The 16,664-nt window shown below is 35.3% G+C and overlaps 1 protein-coding gene across 4 annotated transcripts; it reads right to left on the bottom strand.

Annotated features, from left to right (window-relative positions):
- Positions 1-4,391: 4,391 nt before the first annotated feature.
- LOC104225497 (CMP-sialic acid transporter 3) lies at positions 4,392-15,751 on the bottom strand. 4 transcript variants are annotated; one of them, XM_009777308.2, is made up of 16 exons: positions 15,367-15,751; positions 14,117-14,324; positions 13,733-13,849; positions 13,576-13,632; positions 11,592-11,669; positions 10,642-10,686; positions 8,887-8,946; positions 8,625-8,747; positions 8,432-8,509; positions 8,025-8,094; positions 7,119-7,226; positions 6,819-6,952; positions 6,660-6,739; positions 5,633-5,681; positions 5,484-5,547; positions 4,392-4,840 (listed from the first exon to the last, which is right to left on the bottom strand). In XM_009777308.2, exons 2-15 carry the CDS (start codon positions 14,282-14,284, stop codon positions 5,497-5,499), a joined length of 1,218 nt encoding a protein of 405 aa, XP_009775610.1. In that variant the 5' UTR covers positions 14,285-14,324; positions 15,367-15,751; the 3' UTR covers positions 4,392-4,840; positions 5,484-5,496. The 4 variants fall into 4 exon arrangements, with proteins under 4 accessions (XP_009775610.1, XP_009775613.1, XP_009775612.1 ...); XM_009777311.2 differs by having other exon boundaries at positions 6,819-6,904; XM_009777310.2 differs by lacking the exon at positions 4,392-4,840 and adding an exon at positions 5,178-5,354.
- Positions 15,752-16,664: the final 913 nt, after the last annotated feature.

The raw sequence follows: 16,664 nt of genomic DNA, 5'->3' as shown, positions 1-16,664 counted from the left end.
CGGATTCGGATTTCGGATTTCGGATTCTGAAAAGGGCAATCCGAATCCGATCCGAATTAACATTGGATCGGATCGGATTTGAAACTTTGGATCGGATAAATTTTCGGATTGTCGGATCGGATTGTTAATTTTCAGAACTTCTTCGAAGTATATAAACAAATGTTGGAAATTACTTTCCAAATACAAATTGAGCAATCACTTTTCAAATACTTGTTTTAACTGTAAACTTCGAAATTAAGTACTTAACATTGTTACATGTAACTGAGTACACAACTGACTGAACTGAATGTTCAATTTACAGTACAAAATGATTTAAACTGAATGTTCAATTTACAGTACTGAATGTTCAATTTACAGTACTGAATGTTCAATTTACACTTTACAGTACACAACTGAGTACTGACTGAACTAAGTACTCATAAAAATTAATACCTGAAATTTTTCTGAAATTTAACACAACTGGACAGTAAACCAAAGTACCAAACTGAACACCCCAAAACAAAACACAATCAATTGTCTTTCAAACCAAATTTTCATAGCAAAATAAAACAAACCAAACTACTAAAGTCCCAACAGTTCTTTAAAATATTACACATAACAAAAGAGTTCCAAGTTCCATGTTTTGGGAAGCCGCAACAGTCAACACAAACCAGCAACTAGGCCAAATGTAGCTCTCAATCTCAGATTCTCAGTAGGACTGTGAGACAAGTTAAAAATCTGCAATTTCAAACAATACAAAGAGCATTTTCAGAGAAAGAGAAAGATAGCTCATGGTCCAGAAATACATGTATAATACAAAGAGCTTGTATAATGAAATACATAAGACTGAGAGCAAGTGTATAATGAATCAATACAAAGATCATTTTCAGAGCAAGTGTATAATGAAATACATGAGCTTGTAGCCTTGTACAACAAATGGAACATCACTATATGTCGACAATGCAAGGCTCTCTTCCCGTATTCATAAATTCTGTATAATAAGATAGTAACACAAGAAATTAGTTTAGAAGTAATCTAAATAAACATACAAATAAAGTATACATTAAACACAAGTAATAAGATAGGCTTACCAGCTTCAAGTTGTTCAAGATTATCTAAATCTTCTTCAATTTAATCGAAGTTGTTGATTAATTACGAAGCCAATCTTGGACACACACAAGAGCTTGAACCAATCTAGGAGTCAATGAACTCCTAAATGGATCAAGTATGCGTCCGCCGGTGCTAAAGGCTGATTCTGAGGCAACACTAGAAATCGGAATGGCTAGCACATCACGTGCCATCTCAGCAAGAGTGGGAAATCTAGGTGAGTTCAACTTCCACCACCCCAGAATGTTAAACTTTTCATGGTCTTCCTCAACATCTTCACCCAAATATTTATCTAACTCCGTTTTAGAATCAACTCCGCCACATTTCTTATGCTGCTTTAAATCTAGCATGAATTTTGAGAGCAATGATGAAGAAGATGGAGAAGATGGACCAGAAGATGGAGAAGATGGAGAAGAAGTAGATGGACATGAACCAGAACCACCATTTTTCATTGCATACACATTAAACAAAGTATCCATGTATGTTTTCACATCCTCTTGTATTTTCAAACCTACTGTTTCTCCAAACATAGAACCAAGTGCAAATGAAAGAGTATTAAACTTATGGCGTGGATCAAGCACACATGAGATAAAAATCATTTTGTTCATCTTATGTGGATCCCCCCAATACTTGTCAAATTTTTCTTTCATATTCTTTGCCATTTCTCTCAAGAAAGCATCTTCATTTTGCATCAACTCTTTCAAAGAAGAATCAACAACACATATTTCAAGAAAGTGCACATTAGACGTAATATAAAGTGTACCTGATACTTTCAAGGTGAGTTCATAAAAAATTTCCAGAAACTTCACAATACGTCTTACACTATCCCAATCACTACTTAAAAGTGGACCTGCAGGTTGTCCATCCTCACAAATGCAGTTAGAAATACATGACATCAAACCATAATCAATATCACAATACTTTGTAAAGGCTTCCTCATAAACTGTAGCAACCTTCAACATCAAATATGTGGAGTTCCACCTAGTAGGAACATCCAAGCACAATGATTTTTTAGAAGTTATCCTATCAAGATCACAACATTCTTTAAACTTTTTCCATCTTGCGGGAGATTGTCTAATGTACCTAACAGCTTGTCTTATTCGTTCAACAGACACACTCCCATCTCTCAACCCATCTTGAACAACTAGATTGATGATGTGAGCCATACATCTCACATGAACATGCTTACCTTCCATCAAGTTAGTGTTCCATCTAGTAAATTGCTTGGATAACTCTCTAACCATCACATCATTAGAACTCGCATTATCAACTGTCACAGTAAATACTTTATCCACTCCCCATTCAAGTAAACACTTTGCAATACCACTAGCTAAATCTTGACCTTTATGACTAGTAATTGGACAAAAATTCAATATCCTTTTATGTAATTTCCAATTATTGTCAATGTAATGGGCTGTAACACACATATAATTAATTCTTTGAATTGAAGTCCATGTGTCAGTAGTAATACATATTCTCTGTTTTGATTCTTTAAGAATAGACTTCAAAGCAAGTCTAGCTTCATGGTAAATCTCAAGACAATCCCTAGTCATAGTAGTACGAGATGGAATATGAAATAAAGGTTGAAGACTTCTAACAAAGTCTCTAAATCCATCTTTTTCAACAGAAATAAAAGGAAGTTCATCTTTAATAATCATACGAGCTAAAGCCCTCCTACATGCCTCTTGATCAAATTTCCAAGGGATAACTGAAACATCACCTGTTAGACCTTGCGGCTGAAAACCTAATGTTGTCTGGCTACCTTCTGCCTTGTAGGGATTGGTCGGACATTTGGGAATATGCAATAACAAATTGCTTGTGCCGCTATGCTTAGTATCAGCTACATATTCTTCTGAACAAAACTTGCACCTCGCTTTTTTCACACCCTCGGAATCAGTGAACTTGTTGAAGTAGCGTCAAGCCATTGATCTTTCTTTAACCATTTTTCTTTTCTTCGAACTAGGTTCAGATTCAATGTTATTGGTTGTTGAATCTGAATCAGTTGAAGCATTACTTTCACCAACTGTTTCAACAATTTGAAGTTCATTCACTGTCTCTGTTTCGTTTTCCATCTACCAAAGGTCCAAAACAAACAAAAAAACCTAAATAAAATCAGAAATAGATGTTGTAATAGAAAAAAAACTAAATAAAATCAGAAATAGATGTTGTAATAAAATCAGTATAGAAAATGAAAGAGATAAAAAACAGAACATAAAGACAAATCGATACATACATAAAAATTGAAAAAACAGTATGAACAATAGTAACTAATAGTGAAGAAGAAGATTACTTTACTGGCTTGATAGTTGAGACTTCGACACTGAGAGGACTGACTACTGAGTCACTGAGATAAAGAGTGAAGAAGAAGAGAGGCAGAACCGCGGAATCTAAGGCGAAAGATCTCTGAACTCTGAAGAAGAGAGGCGGAACCGCGGAACAGTATGAACACTGAAGAAGAGAGGCGGAGCGGAACCCTGGACTGGTCAGTTCACTATGAACTTTGAAGAAGAGAGGCGGACTCAGTGGTGAACGAACAGCTAGGGCTGGAGGTGAACGACTCAGTGGTGAAAGAACAGCTAGGGCTCGGATCCTAAGTGAAAGAGGCGGAAAAGAAGATTTAGGGTAGGAGAAATAGGAATAGTATTTAGGGTAGTATAGTACTATTAGTATAGTATACTAACTTAACCGGGTTAAGTTATTTAACCCTAAAGAATTTAACTATTTATATATAGGCCCATATAATTTCGGATTTCGGATCGGATTAAAATCATGCCAATCCGAATCCAATCCGAAAATCCGAAATTTTATAAAACATAATCCGTATCCAATCCGAAAATCCGAAATCCGAAATCCGAAATAGAGTATGTCGGATCGGATTTCGGATATCCGATCCAAATGCACAGCCCTAGCCCGAACAATGTCCATTGGATAGACAAAAGATTAGACTCCCAAAGACCCAATATTGTCATTTATGTGCAAACTTCAGTTGAACAACTGAATATTTCATGTGGCCATTCAGTTAAAAGAACAGAGTGGAATTTGAGCATAAAATACGACCTGTCCAAGTGAAAGACCGGATAACTATGCATTAATGCCCATACACATATGCATTACGAGAAGAACTAACAAGGATGGCAATTCAAGTATCATTCAACAATTTGCTTGAAATTAAAAAATGAAAAATAAACTGCAATGGTGAATCTCACCTTCTTAATTTGACTACGTTATAGGCACATTATATCCAAATTCGGAGATTTTCACAAGGCGGAGATAAGCATAATTTAACACAGATAGGAAACTACCAATATTATGAACCATCGTATGCCTTTTAAACCAGGATAAACCAACATCCTTCTTGAAAATAAACATCACAAATTCTATGGCACAGTTCTATCATCAAAATTTACTTGATTACAAGAATGTATGAAAGAATTGATATGACAACTGTTTACAAGAAAATCAATGTGTAACACTACATGTCTTTTTGTAAGTGGTATGTAACTTATACAACGTCCATCGCACGTATTTGTATTGCAGGAGAACTATATTGTTGTTGTCTACCTAAAACTCCTTCATCAACATATAGTCCTCTCCGGATGAAAGAATCCCGTGAAGCGTAGAGGGATTGACCAAATTTTGGAGAGAAGAAAAGAGAAACAGCAGAACCTTCTTTATTTCTTCTGGATATTAATCTGAATGACCTCATATTCTACACTCCCTGTGAATGCTCGCCACAAAATGCCCTAGAAATGACCTACAATAACAATTTTCTGGTAAGCAGCTTGTATTTACAGAAGAAAGAGGTCTAATAACAATAGAATAAGCACCATATGAGATCAGTAATTGCAGATGACAATTACTAAGACATGCAGGATAAAGTTCTCACGTTAATCTGGTGGTACATGATGCACTTTAACTGTGACATTCAATATAGTTGCAATCTGACAGCGTCAACGACATCATACTTTCTTGGTATCTATATCTATGTCTCATCAATATCATTGCTAACTGAAAGCAGCATTATTTACTGTACTCAACTTCAGATTTGGAAATTATTTGATATAAACAGTTCCTTAATAAGTATAAAATAATATAAAAATTACTGGCCTCAGTTGGTCGTCAAATTATTTATTCTTCTTGTTTAGTTCTTTTCATACATATCAAAATAAAAAGAAAAACAGGACATGATAAATAATTCCATGAGATGACCAAGGTGCCAACCAAACTCCCCTAGTCTTCTTTTTAGTCCTCCAACATGCTTCGCAGCTCTCCAAGTTTGCGAATAAGAAGTGCAACCAAGAGACATATCCATAAATCAACTCTGAAAATGGTCTTAATTTATGTGTATCTAAGTCAACAACTTGGATCAGAAAGTATAGAGACACTAGCAGACTTACAGTTCAAATAACTTCATCTTGGAAGAAGTGGCTGTCTTTCATCAGGTCCTACTAGATGACTAGCCTGGAAAAGAAATTAATATGAAATCTGTCATAGGAAATACAGCGAAAACTCGGCATCTATAAATTTCTGATAAATAAATCCATACCTCCTCATTTGCTCCTGCTGCCATATTTACGAAGGATGAATCTTTAGAGCTGAAAAACAACAGAAAAGGGAAGTATTAACAGATGCATCATTTTAAACTTTGGAGGTGAGTAAGGGTTACGAGGGGGTGAACATGCATCTCTGTGATGTACACCTAAATTTTTTAGCATTTAGTTCAGATCCATCTTTTAATAGATGGATTTGATGTTATGGTTGGCACTTGCAAATAGCAGGTAAAGCTTTCTGGCCAACTCAAAGCAAGGGAAAAAAAGACTTGCCCAATTGAGGTCTCACGAAGTAGTTACCAGCCTAAAAAGAGAAGTTATTTGAATGCTTCTGTACATAGTATGGACAATGCCAATCATCACCTAATAGTAATTGAAGTATGGCTTGTTGTCTTAGTAAGTGAAGCTGGGACATATCTTGCGTGGCAAAGGACCTTATGCCAATAATAACTTGTAACTTTTTTTTGATTATTATGAGAAAAAGGGTCATCATTCGTTATATCAAGCAACAAGGAGATGATATTTGCAGAAATAGAAAAAAAAAAAAAAAAAGACAGAAGCAGCCCTTCAGCTATGCAGGGAGCTATCAATTCATACACATTCTCTAAATTGGTTACGTCTGAACTTTGACACTTAAAAGTACAAAAAATTAACGACAAGAGTACTTCAATGATATGATATAAACTTAAAATACAAGATATAAGTCGTATCACAGAGAAACTTTCAGTGTTATTTTGCCCTCTTGGGTGGAGTAGCAGCTGAATTAGGTGCAGAACTACATCCGCTATAAGAGGCTATAGTTGGAGTATCATGTTACTCATTCCACCAGACAAACATTTTAAACGAACAGACAAACCAGGAGCAAGCCATCACAACCTACTTCCTATCACATACTCAGTATGCATATATAAGAACGAAAATAGGATACAGAAAGCATTATTCTAAGAACCAGTAGCTGACAAAGAAAGACAACTTACAGCTGAGACATAATTCTACATTATACTTAACAGGTAAAGTAGGTACCTATGCTTCTCCCCGACATCAATCAACTCCAATGTCCCATTTTGTTGGTCATCTTTAACTTTTGCAAGAGGTGAAAAGAACTGAAGTATCAAAGTAATATGGTCAGTCCAAAGAGAGAATGGGAAAATATCAAAGGGACAACTCTCTCAATTTTAGTACCTGGTGCATTGAGATGAAAACAACAGAAATCCCAAGAAGAAAGTTTATGGTCAGTGTATGACCAAACAACAAAGCAGATGCTATGCCTGTAAATATCGTTGCAACGGTGGACGAATACTTCTTCAGAATCGTATCTAGTATGAACAAATTGTGTTATTGAGTAGAATACCATAAAAGAAAATTTTCTTGTTAAAAGTAGGAGATGGCTTAGAGCTAAATACAAAGATATAATAATCCCATTAATGGAGGATATGATGAGCCAAAAAGAAAGGGTGGAGCATATTGAGTAGATAATCTCACCAGCATATTTGAAAAAAAAGGAAGACAGAATTCCTTGTGCCGCGTTGTTAACAATTAGAAGCATGGTTGCCTTTGAATGCCCTTCAAATATATCCAAGCTACTAGGACCTGAAAAATTCAGAAGAAACATTTCAGGGGCTGGAGGAATATTGTCCAACAAAGGCCTTGCTCTGAAGTACGATAATTTTTTGATTGGTAGTCTGAAGTAGGATTGGCTTCATCCATGATCTCATATGTTGCCACTTCAATTACCTCTACGGAAAAACCAACCATGGGATTTTGTTTACCACAATTTTCCTAATGTATTTCAGAGAAGTTTTTTAAAACAAGAGCAGAACTTTTGCACAGGTTACAAACATAGACATATATGTCATCATGAGGTTCCCTATAACCACTCCTATCAAAGTAGATATATACATCTGATTGCTTCCCTAACTATAAAGCATTGTATTTGCCATTAAGAGATTTACTAGTATGATTTGTCTAAGAGGTAATATGATTTTGCAACCACTATGTTGGTTAGTAATATGATTTTCAACCACTATGATATTAACGTATAGTAATATGATTTTCAACCACTATGATATTAACGTATAGTAATACGATTTACACCATGAAAGAGTAATGTCATTTGCAATTTTGCAGGTTTTCTTTGGCAGTACATTCTAATCCAGGGCAGGTGTAATAATATGGTATATATAACTGTAACAGTTACTTGAAGATAAAACATGAAAGCAAGGATCTAAGCACTATAATGAGATTAAAATAACAAAGTAACAATGTTATTCTTTTGACAAAACGGTGAACTCAGTAACGTCAAGAGCAGTTTTATTAAGTCAGTTATTATTTGCCTTGTCATGTGCCAAATTTTGATTTCTAGGAAAACCCTCAGAATCACACCATTACCTTTAAATATAGCAATCCCAAGAATTGCGAGAAAGTTGAATATAGCACCATATCCATACAGAAATAAGTTCTGCAAGTTAAACAGTAACATGTCAGATGGTTCAGGAAGAGGGCACTAATAGAAGCCACGTCCACCCTTTATGAATAGAGAAATTCGCATAATCTATATTGCTCGAGAGACAAGATCTGACATGCATCAACTGAAAAGAAATGCTCGAAGTCTCAAACATTGTATTAAACTGGCACTCAATAAGTACTTAAGTACAGGTATATAAAAATGTTACGCTACTCAAACGTAACAATCGTCCCGCGAAAGAAGGCAGAGGAAAATAATGAGCCAAGCTAACCACAGATCATTCTGCTGATAAATAAATAAGAGAAATGATAACCAACCATGGTGAAGTTACCTGGAGATAAATGCTAGTGTCATATTGACTCTTCAAAGCATACTCATTGAATACTGAGGCCATAGAAGGAACAGTTACCTGTGTGAAAAACCCTTCTTTAGCCAGTATCTTAAATGATGTCCAAGGGTTCACTAATGCCTCTTCAAATAACAGAACAAAAATGAATCGGTAGTAGAAGCTTTTAATTACTTACAAAAATCAGTGTATAGATGTATGCAATTGTGGTAACTGGAAGAGCCAAAGAAGTGGTGCCTTCAGGAATGGATCGAAGTTGATTAATGCTAATCCCAATTAGCAACAAAGCAAGAGCCTCCCACTGTACCATAATAAGTCCTATTATATGGGTATACAACTTCTATCATCCTGCAAGAAGTTACACAGGATGCTTCGCTCCTTCCTGCCTTCACAATCAATATTGCAACACCAGCTTATTTTACCAGTTTGAAACCACTAACCTGAATTATGGAAAACCGTCGTTTCATGATAAATTTCAAAAGCACGGCAATAACCAGAACCTGCACTTTGACAACATAGAAACAAATATTGTAAAAATTAAAGAAAAGTTCTACCAGAGCATAATATCCAAGAAAGTATTCTGAGACATATCCTTTTGCTGGTATATAATAGTGAAACCAAGATACTCGTCAATTGATATGTAAAGTCTCAGGTATCGAAAAGAAATAACCACCTTAATAAATTTTTTGGCTTTAGGTAATATTCAAGGAGAGAGAAAAGTGAACAAAAAAGAGTAGTCCTTTTTTCGGCCACGTAAGAAGGATTCAGACAGATAACTTTAGACATTCTAGAATAGATGCTAAAAAAACTTTCTTTCACTAGATTACCCAATAAAGGAATAGCAGACTAGTTGAGTCCGACCCTTGTGCATAATATTATCTTGGAGAAAATTTATAACCACCTCAAAAATTCCTAAGAGAACTTAAATATAGCACTTTATGGATGCTCCAAGCTTTTCCATGTTTTACTGAAGGGAACAAGGGAAAGATTAACATGATTATAACAGAAACCAAATTACTAGAAGCATTCTTCCTTTTACCACTAACAAAAGAAAAATATGCATACGAAAATCTAGCAATTATGAGATATCTAGTTTTTCTCTAAAGTCCAGTCACGAGTAGATTTATTCATAATATCAAAGGAAGATTTAACCACCTGCTAAAGACTGCAAGCTGTTTTGAAAGAGTACCACACAGACTATCAGCCCATATTGCTTAAAATTTCAAGAAGATATATAGTGATTTACACTGGAAGCCTCCATGATACAGATTAAATGGGAGCAATTTCAGAATCTAATCAGGATAGATTTGGATCAAGAAACAATGGCGATAACAATAACGCTTCAACCCAAACTGGCTGGTGATATATTGGATGCAAGTTGATCTAAATTTAGGCTTAATCCAAATTTGGCTGAATTCAGGGATGAAGTTGGATTGTGCTAATCTGAATTTACCTACACTGTATTTATGACGGAATAGGTTTACTGTTGATCATCTTGAACTGCGAATACAGGATTCAGACTAAACTCAATCACAGCCAAATGATAATTTAGAATACATATGAGCTCTTGATATTACATCACTTTGTCCAGTCTAATATTTATTTATCACAATTTCTGATTAAATATAATTAGATCAATAATAATTATAAATTAAGATAAAAAATTTATAATTGTAACTTTGTTTATATATCAGCTAATCGACGGATCAGCATGAGATTGTCAAGAATGAAACTCCTGATGCCCCTGATGATGGAGACTTGAAGAAGTATAGAATAAATCAAATAGAAGGCTCATTCGTAGATCAGCATAAAATTATTAATCCAATCCAAGATGAGTAACCGAGTTCTTCTTCCTATGGTTGGCACCAACACATGCATTGCTAATACACTTATTGGCATTCCATACTAAGTCAGCGAAGTAGCACAGATGCTGGTATTATTGGTACAGCAATAAATAATGACAATGGAACACCTGTCCATTGATACCAAAATTAGTACCGTAATTATTCTAATGATACCCTTGATACATAGCTTCATGTTTGAGATCAAATAAGCCACTAACTAATCTGGAATAACCAAAAATTAGGAGATTGTGCAAAAGAAAGAAAAGCAATCAGCGTCAGTAAAGCAATTGAAGAATTCAGCAAAAAACAATCAGATGATATATCGTAGCAGTGGTCAACTATAGCAGTTACCTTCAGATTGCTTAGCATCTTCACAGTTGCTGGGTTGAAATATAACTGTACAAAAATATTAGAGGGAAAATGTCAAGAAAAAGGAGAACTGTGGTAAAAGAAAATCCCCAGTGTATAGTCTCGTAGCTAGCAAGCTAGGACTTAAAGATTATATTGAACAGTGAAAAGATCTTAATAGTAGTAGAACAGTCAATCAAATATATATACATGACTCAGTAGCTTCAAAACCAAACATCAAATCAAGTTTTATAGAGGTGTCTCAATAACTGTTAAAGCGAATGAGGACATAGGGCAAAGAATCCATTAACCAAAACAGAGTTACCAAAGATGAATTTTATTCTCCGTTTACATCTTAGCCATAAGCAGAAAGAGTTAAGACTGTCACTTGTCTCCTATAGCACCATGGCATGGCAAGTCTACACCTGCCAGACCTTCACCCAGTAGGGCATCTAAACAATGGTAATTGGTTCTTCAGCAGCCTCTCTTATTTGGAATTTTTAGTCGTGCTAAGGACAAAGCGACAGCCAGCAGGAAGTATTGCGCACAGAAGCATTCTTGCAAAACCAGAATAGTCCTCTGATTTGTTGAGTATTAGTTATTAAGAAATAACAATATCTATGGAATCATCACTACTGAAGAAGAATTCAAGATTTCTTATTTTGAGGCAAAAATCCAACTCCCTAGCCCAGAAGTCATTACGTAATCTTAGAAATTAGTACTGGATATATCCCAAGTTTTGAGACAAACAGTCAAGTTCGAGACAGCAACTCTTCTCATGCCAGACCTGTTATTCTCGATGAATGAATGGGTGAAACTAGACACTATTCCAACTTTCTAGCAATTTACAGTACAAGAAAAAATGCAGAGACAAAATGTGCCATGCTGGACGAAATAACAAAACAATGGGAATAATCACTCAGAGAGCTGACAAGAACAGCAACAAATAGTACCTGCATGATGAACTTTAGGTAGTTATTTATGGCATAGAGTAGTGCTGGTACAGCAAGAAGCACATTGTTTCGTGCAGCCTGAAGAAAATATAAAATGGTCATGAGAAATTATCAAGTAATAGTAAGCCTGTTAAATGTTAGTAGCATGTTTGTACAAAAAATACAATGGACGACTAACTAATGAATGCATGTCAAGCCAATAAGATTTCAGTCACACAGAACAGATATCAAGCAATCAACATAGAATCTGAAAGCTATACAAACTGACAACATATTTCAATTCTCGAAGAAGCTGAAATAGATTGGTGCAAAGTAGTGGTTTTAATAGAATGGTGAAGGAAAACAAAAGTTAGCCAGGATGCAGATAAGAATTAGTTAATTTTAAAATGAAACTGACACTGCAACAAAGAAAAGTGGAAGCTTTCATGCAGTCAACAATCTAGGAGGAATCAGAAGTCTTCGGTTCTATTATAAGTCAAAATTTTCATAACTAGACACCAGGCCGGTGTCAAAAGTATGTACAAACTATTTCTTTGACTCAACTGGAGCTATTCACTGGCATTTATCAAGTTGCCAACTACATACACAACTGTGAAGGTAACAACTGGAGGTCTTTCAACAAGTATGCTACACTTTTCCTTTCTTTTTCCTCCCCACCCCTCACTGACTCAGTTTCGTTGTTTATGGACCTTAGGTCACATTAGAAGCTTAAGAAAGAGGAAAACCAGTATTTGCAAGCATCAATTAGTAACTTAAAGGATGTTTCCATTTTACATCAGACAAACTGACAAGTGAAACAAAAGGAACAAAACTAGGTAAAAAGGTTGAAGTTTTCTTTTTCCAGCCAAGTGTGCAAACTTGAATTGTCTTTTGCGAGAAAACCAAAACTCATACAAAACTTGGCAGCTTGAAACAATGTAGAAATATGAAGAGGGTCCAACTCCCGAGCTCGGTCCACGAAAACTCAGCTATGATAAAACATGGCAGTTTGACACTATGTAGAAATATGAGAAGGTTCCAACTTCCGAGCTTGGTCCAAATTATATCAATGTTAGGCATGTCATTTGCAGTTGTCCCAATAAAACTATTCTTTGACAATACTAAAAGAGTTTAAGCATCTCTGGGTCAACTCAGTGTCTTCATCCTTTTCTCCACATTATGGATCAACTCAGTGTCGTCATCCTTATTCACCACGTTATGTTTATTCTTTTTTCCCTTTTCTGTAGATAATATTCAACACTTTAGAGCCTGGGATGTTGTTATGAAGAGAGGTAGAACTCACAGCAATATATTGATCCTTATGTGGAATGAATAAATGAGGGCGTCCTGATATGCAACTAGAATTGTAGGATTTCTTGAAGTTTCTTCTCAGTAGACTATACCCAGTGAAGAGAAGCATTTAGTTCGTTTATCCAATATAAACTATATACATCATGCCAGGCACCTTTTGTTTACTGCATGATATCATTAGCAGCTCTTCACGATGTGAATTCCCGTAAAACCACTAATTCGATCTTTCTTAACACTTTATATGCTTGAAGGCCCAATCTGTTTGCATCAAGCTCAAATTTCCTTCCTGCATGTGTGGCCCCCAACTGGGAGCTTTGCCTAACTCTATTGGAGGTGTGGTAAAAAGTTTACAACTCATGATATCTTTCTTCTTTGCAGGTTCATACACATAATTTGAATTGATGATTGAGAAAACTGTTTCGGTCTGTCTGCACCCAAAAGCGACAATTCATTTGTCCCTTTGTCCAAGACAATCATCCAGGCTAGGCATCTTCCTCATCCTTAATGCCATACATATGGTAGGTTAATCATGTAAGAAGAGGACTCAACTGAGAGACTGGCTCCTCAGATACTGCATCACTTACAAACTTTATACTATAATAAAGAACAAATGCAAGAATGATGATATTATATGGACATGATGAGCAATAAAGAACTAAGAGCAGTTACAACACTCACATCAATAACATTTTACCTGTACAAATGTGGATATTGAAAGAAGTGGCTTTTCTCCAACTTTTTGATGCCTGGCCTACAGAAACAATCCAACAAGACACATAAATTGAGCTTTCTAAAAGAAAATATATGAAGAAAATATTATGAGTAAAACCAAAAACATAGATAAAGTGTACCTGGATTAAAAGCATTAGTATTGCAAAGACGACCTTTGTCGCCTCCGTCAAGAAGTTGACACTTACGGGACTAAACTTGAATTTTCCGTCCACTTTTGACATAAATACTAAAACAGGCTGAAAACGAAATAAATACGGAGTTAAACCTATGTCTTTCTCATAATTAAGCAGAAATTTTGAATGCCTTGCTGATAGATATGTAATAACAGCAATCAAAATAACGGTGATTGTTTGGGAAAGGAGCACAATCCACACGAATTCAAGTAGCTTAATAAGTTTCCAGTTTACACGTAAGATATTACCATTTGCATGCAAAAAAACAAACTTTTTTTGAGCGCTGAAAAGAAGATGAGTAAACAGTTAACATGTGAAGAGGACCGCTACCTGTAAACCAACCAGCATACAATCTCCTACAACCAAAAGGACATTAAGAGCACGCTGCTTTGATGAAATCTTGCTTCTATGTCGATCATATGCCCTTGAAATAGTTTTTACAGTTGGAGAAACAAGCTTGGAATGACAGACAGCGCATTCTGCCATACCGTTCTTCATGAGTCAACTGCTTAATATTTCAGATTTAAAGAAATTTCACCTAAATACAAGAAACATTGTGAGTACAACAACCACCATATATTAGAATAAATATTGAAAGGGCAAACAAGAAAATAAAGTAAGGCAACATCGTGAGAAAAAATTCTGTTAGTTCTACTTGTAAGATATACTAAAAATATGAGGAATTAAGGATCATATAGCTCACCTTCATCTTTCTAAGACTATTTCATTTACCTTTCACTAAAATAGTCAGCTCAAACAGCTTAAGCACATCAAATGAAATACAAGCACAGGTCATCCAGATCCTAAATTTTCTCAACCTTTTTAACCAACTACAATCCAATTCAAACTGCAACTGCTGCATACAAAGACCCATATTACATGGATCATTCATTCCCCTTGACATACCCGTGTCAAATCGGTGTAATTAGGATGTGGTTACTTAATGCATATTCGACTTGATGTATCAGTAATGGTATGCACACACCTATAATGGATACATACCCATAAATGAATCCATGTAACATAGACAGAGATAACCACACATGAAACATTACTATGACGAAGCCATATAACCAATCCACTAACCAATGGTCTACAGCTGGTGACTCAACTGCAACTAAATAGAAAAGCTAAATCATGACACCGACAACATCATCCGCATACATACGTACATAGTATATAAAGGGCAGTGCCCACTAAGTAACTTACTGAACAAAATGCACTTGTTAGTTTTCAATTTTTACTGAATGAAGTTATTCAGCAGCATAAACCCTCACTTCACCTCTCTCCGGTATCAAAATCAGAGATCAACCAAGTCACTTTTAACGCAAAATTTATGGAAATTAATTTAATAGATCTCACTATAAAACCAGCAAAAAAATCACATCTTTTTGCATGACAACAACTTTCATATCCAGATAGTATTGAATTCGACACGGATCAAGCATGTAACATCCGTTTTAATTAACAAAAGCCAACAAAATGTAACATCTCAACGTATCTCAAATAGATCTACATCTCAATCTTTTTTTAACAAAATTCAACATTGCTCATAAACAAAAAACAAAAAAAGAACTGACCTGTGAAAGAAGTGATTAAACGGAGTTAGAGTATGTATAATTTCTTGGCGGGAAACGGTCTGCCGGAAGACAAACTTTTCCGGCGAGATCCAGAGAACTCCGACCGACTTCAGCTGAGACAACTAGTAAGGACTAGAAACGTGGGCAATTGTGTAATTGGAGAAGATTTCTGAAAGAGTTTGTTTGTTTTAAGATGCGGGGAATATGCAGGGGAGAGAAGAAGGGAGTTGGAAAGGGGCAATGAATTTAATTTTTACTCCAAAGTTTATTTTTAATTTAATTGAATAAAGGGAGCCACATTCTTTTGGTGTTTAAGTTTCTCTATCACTTTGCTTCAATAGTAAAACATAATAGGTGTGAAGTTCTTGTCACATAGTAGATTTTTCATTTTTCTTTGAGAAAAATGAGTAAGCTTTTAATACGAGTGAATTTCATTTTCAAATTCTTCTCCAACCCAACAAACATTCTATACCATCATTGCTTTAAGGGAAATTCATCTATCAAAATATTTGGAGCTTTAAATTAAATAATAATTACTCATATTTTGAATTTTATTTTTGATTCATAACTATAATTTAAGACAAAAGGGGTTGCTCTGATGGTAAGCAACCTCCACTTCCAACCAATAGGTTGTGAGTTCAAGTCTCCCCAAGAGCAAGGTGGGAAGTTCTTGAAGGGAAGGATGTCGGGTTTCTATTTGGAAACGGACTCTCTACCTCAGGGTAGGGGTAAGGTCTGCGTACACACTACCCTCCCCAGACCCCACTAAGTGGAATTATACTGTGTTGTTGTTGTTGTTGTTGTTGTTGTTGTTCTTAACTATAATTTTTAATGTTCGAGCTTTCAAAAACTACTTAATTTCAAATTAGACGTAATAAAAATTGTCCAAGCCAACTTAACTAAACATGTAACAAAATACAAGGGATTAAGCCTAGCAACTTCCCTTGTGTAGAGCATCTAGATTGAATCCTTGAGTAATATAAAACTATTGAGTTTTTCTTCTTCTTTTAATATCTCACCAAATAATTTATATGTAAAGTTTAGTGAGAAATCACTTGTAGTACTTCTCTTTAGATTCAATATTTACTTAGAAGTAAAAGATTCAACCCTCACTCAATACTCCGCTCTTTTCCTTAATCTCGGACAACAATATGCAATATAGCTGCCTTCTCCCTCTCTAAGAAGAAAACAAGAAAGGAAAGGAGTATTTATTGAAAAGAAAAGACACATATTTCCGAAGAATTAACATAAATAGTCGCTCATTCAACCGTTAAAAATAACTTGTGCATGTACAATAT

This window comes from Nicotiana sylvestris, chromosome 1 (assembly GCF_000393655.2).
Source record: "Nicotiana sylvestris chromosome 1, ASM39365v2, whole genome shotgun sequence".
Classification (NCBI taxonomy): domain Eukaryota; kingdom Viridiplantae; phylum Streptophyta; class Magnoliopsida; order Solanales; family Solanaceae; genus Nicotiana; species Nicotiana sylvestris.
Note: the sequence above shows the minus strand (reverse complement) of the source record. Positions and strands in the feature narration are given on the sequence as shown.

Bases quoted from the DNA above. Each gene is read 5' to 3' on its own strand.
- LOC104225497 (XM_009777308.2), bottom strand. From the start codon at position 14,284: ATGAAGAACGGTATGGCAGAATGCGCTGTCTGTCATTCCAAGCTTGTT. The intron at 11,670-13,575 runs GTAAAATGTTAT...TATTTTCTTCAG, and splicing joins CAATATCCACATTTGTACAG to GCTGCACGAAACAATGTGCT. The intron at 10,687-11,591 runs GTACTATTTGTT...ATTTTTGTACAG, and splicing joins ACCTAAAGTTCATCATGCAG to TTATATTTCAACCCAGCAAC.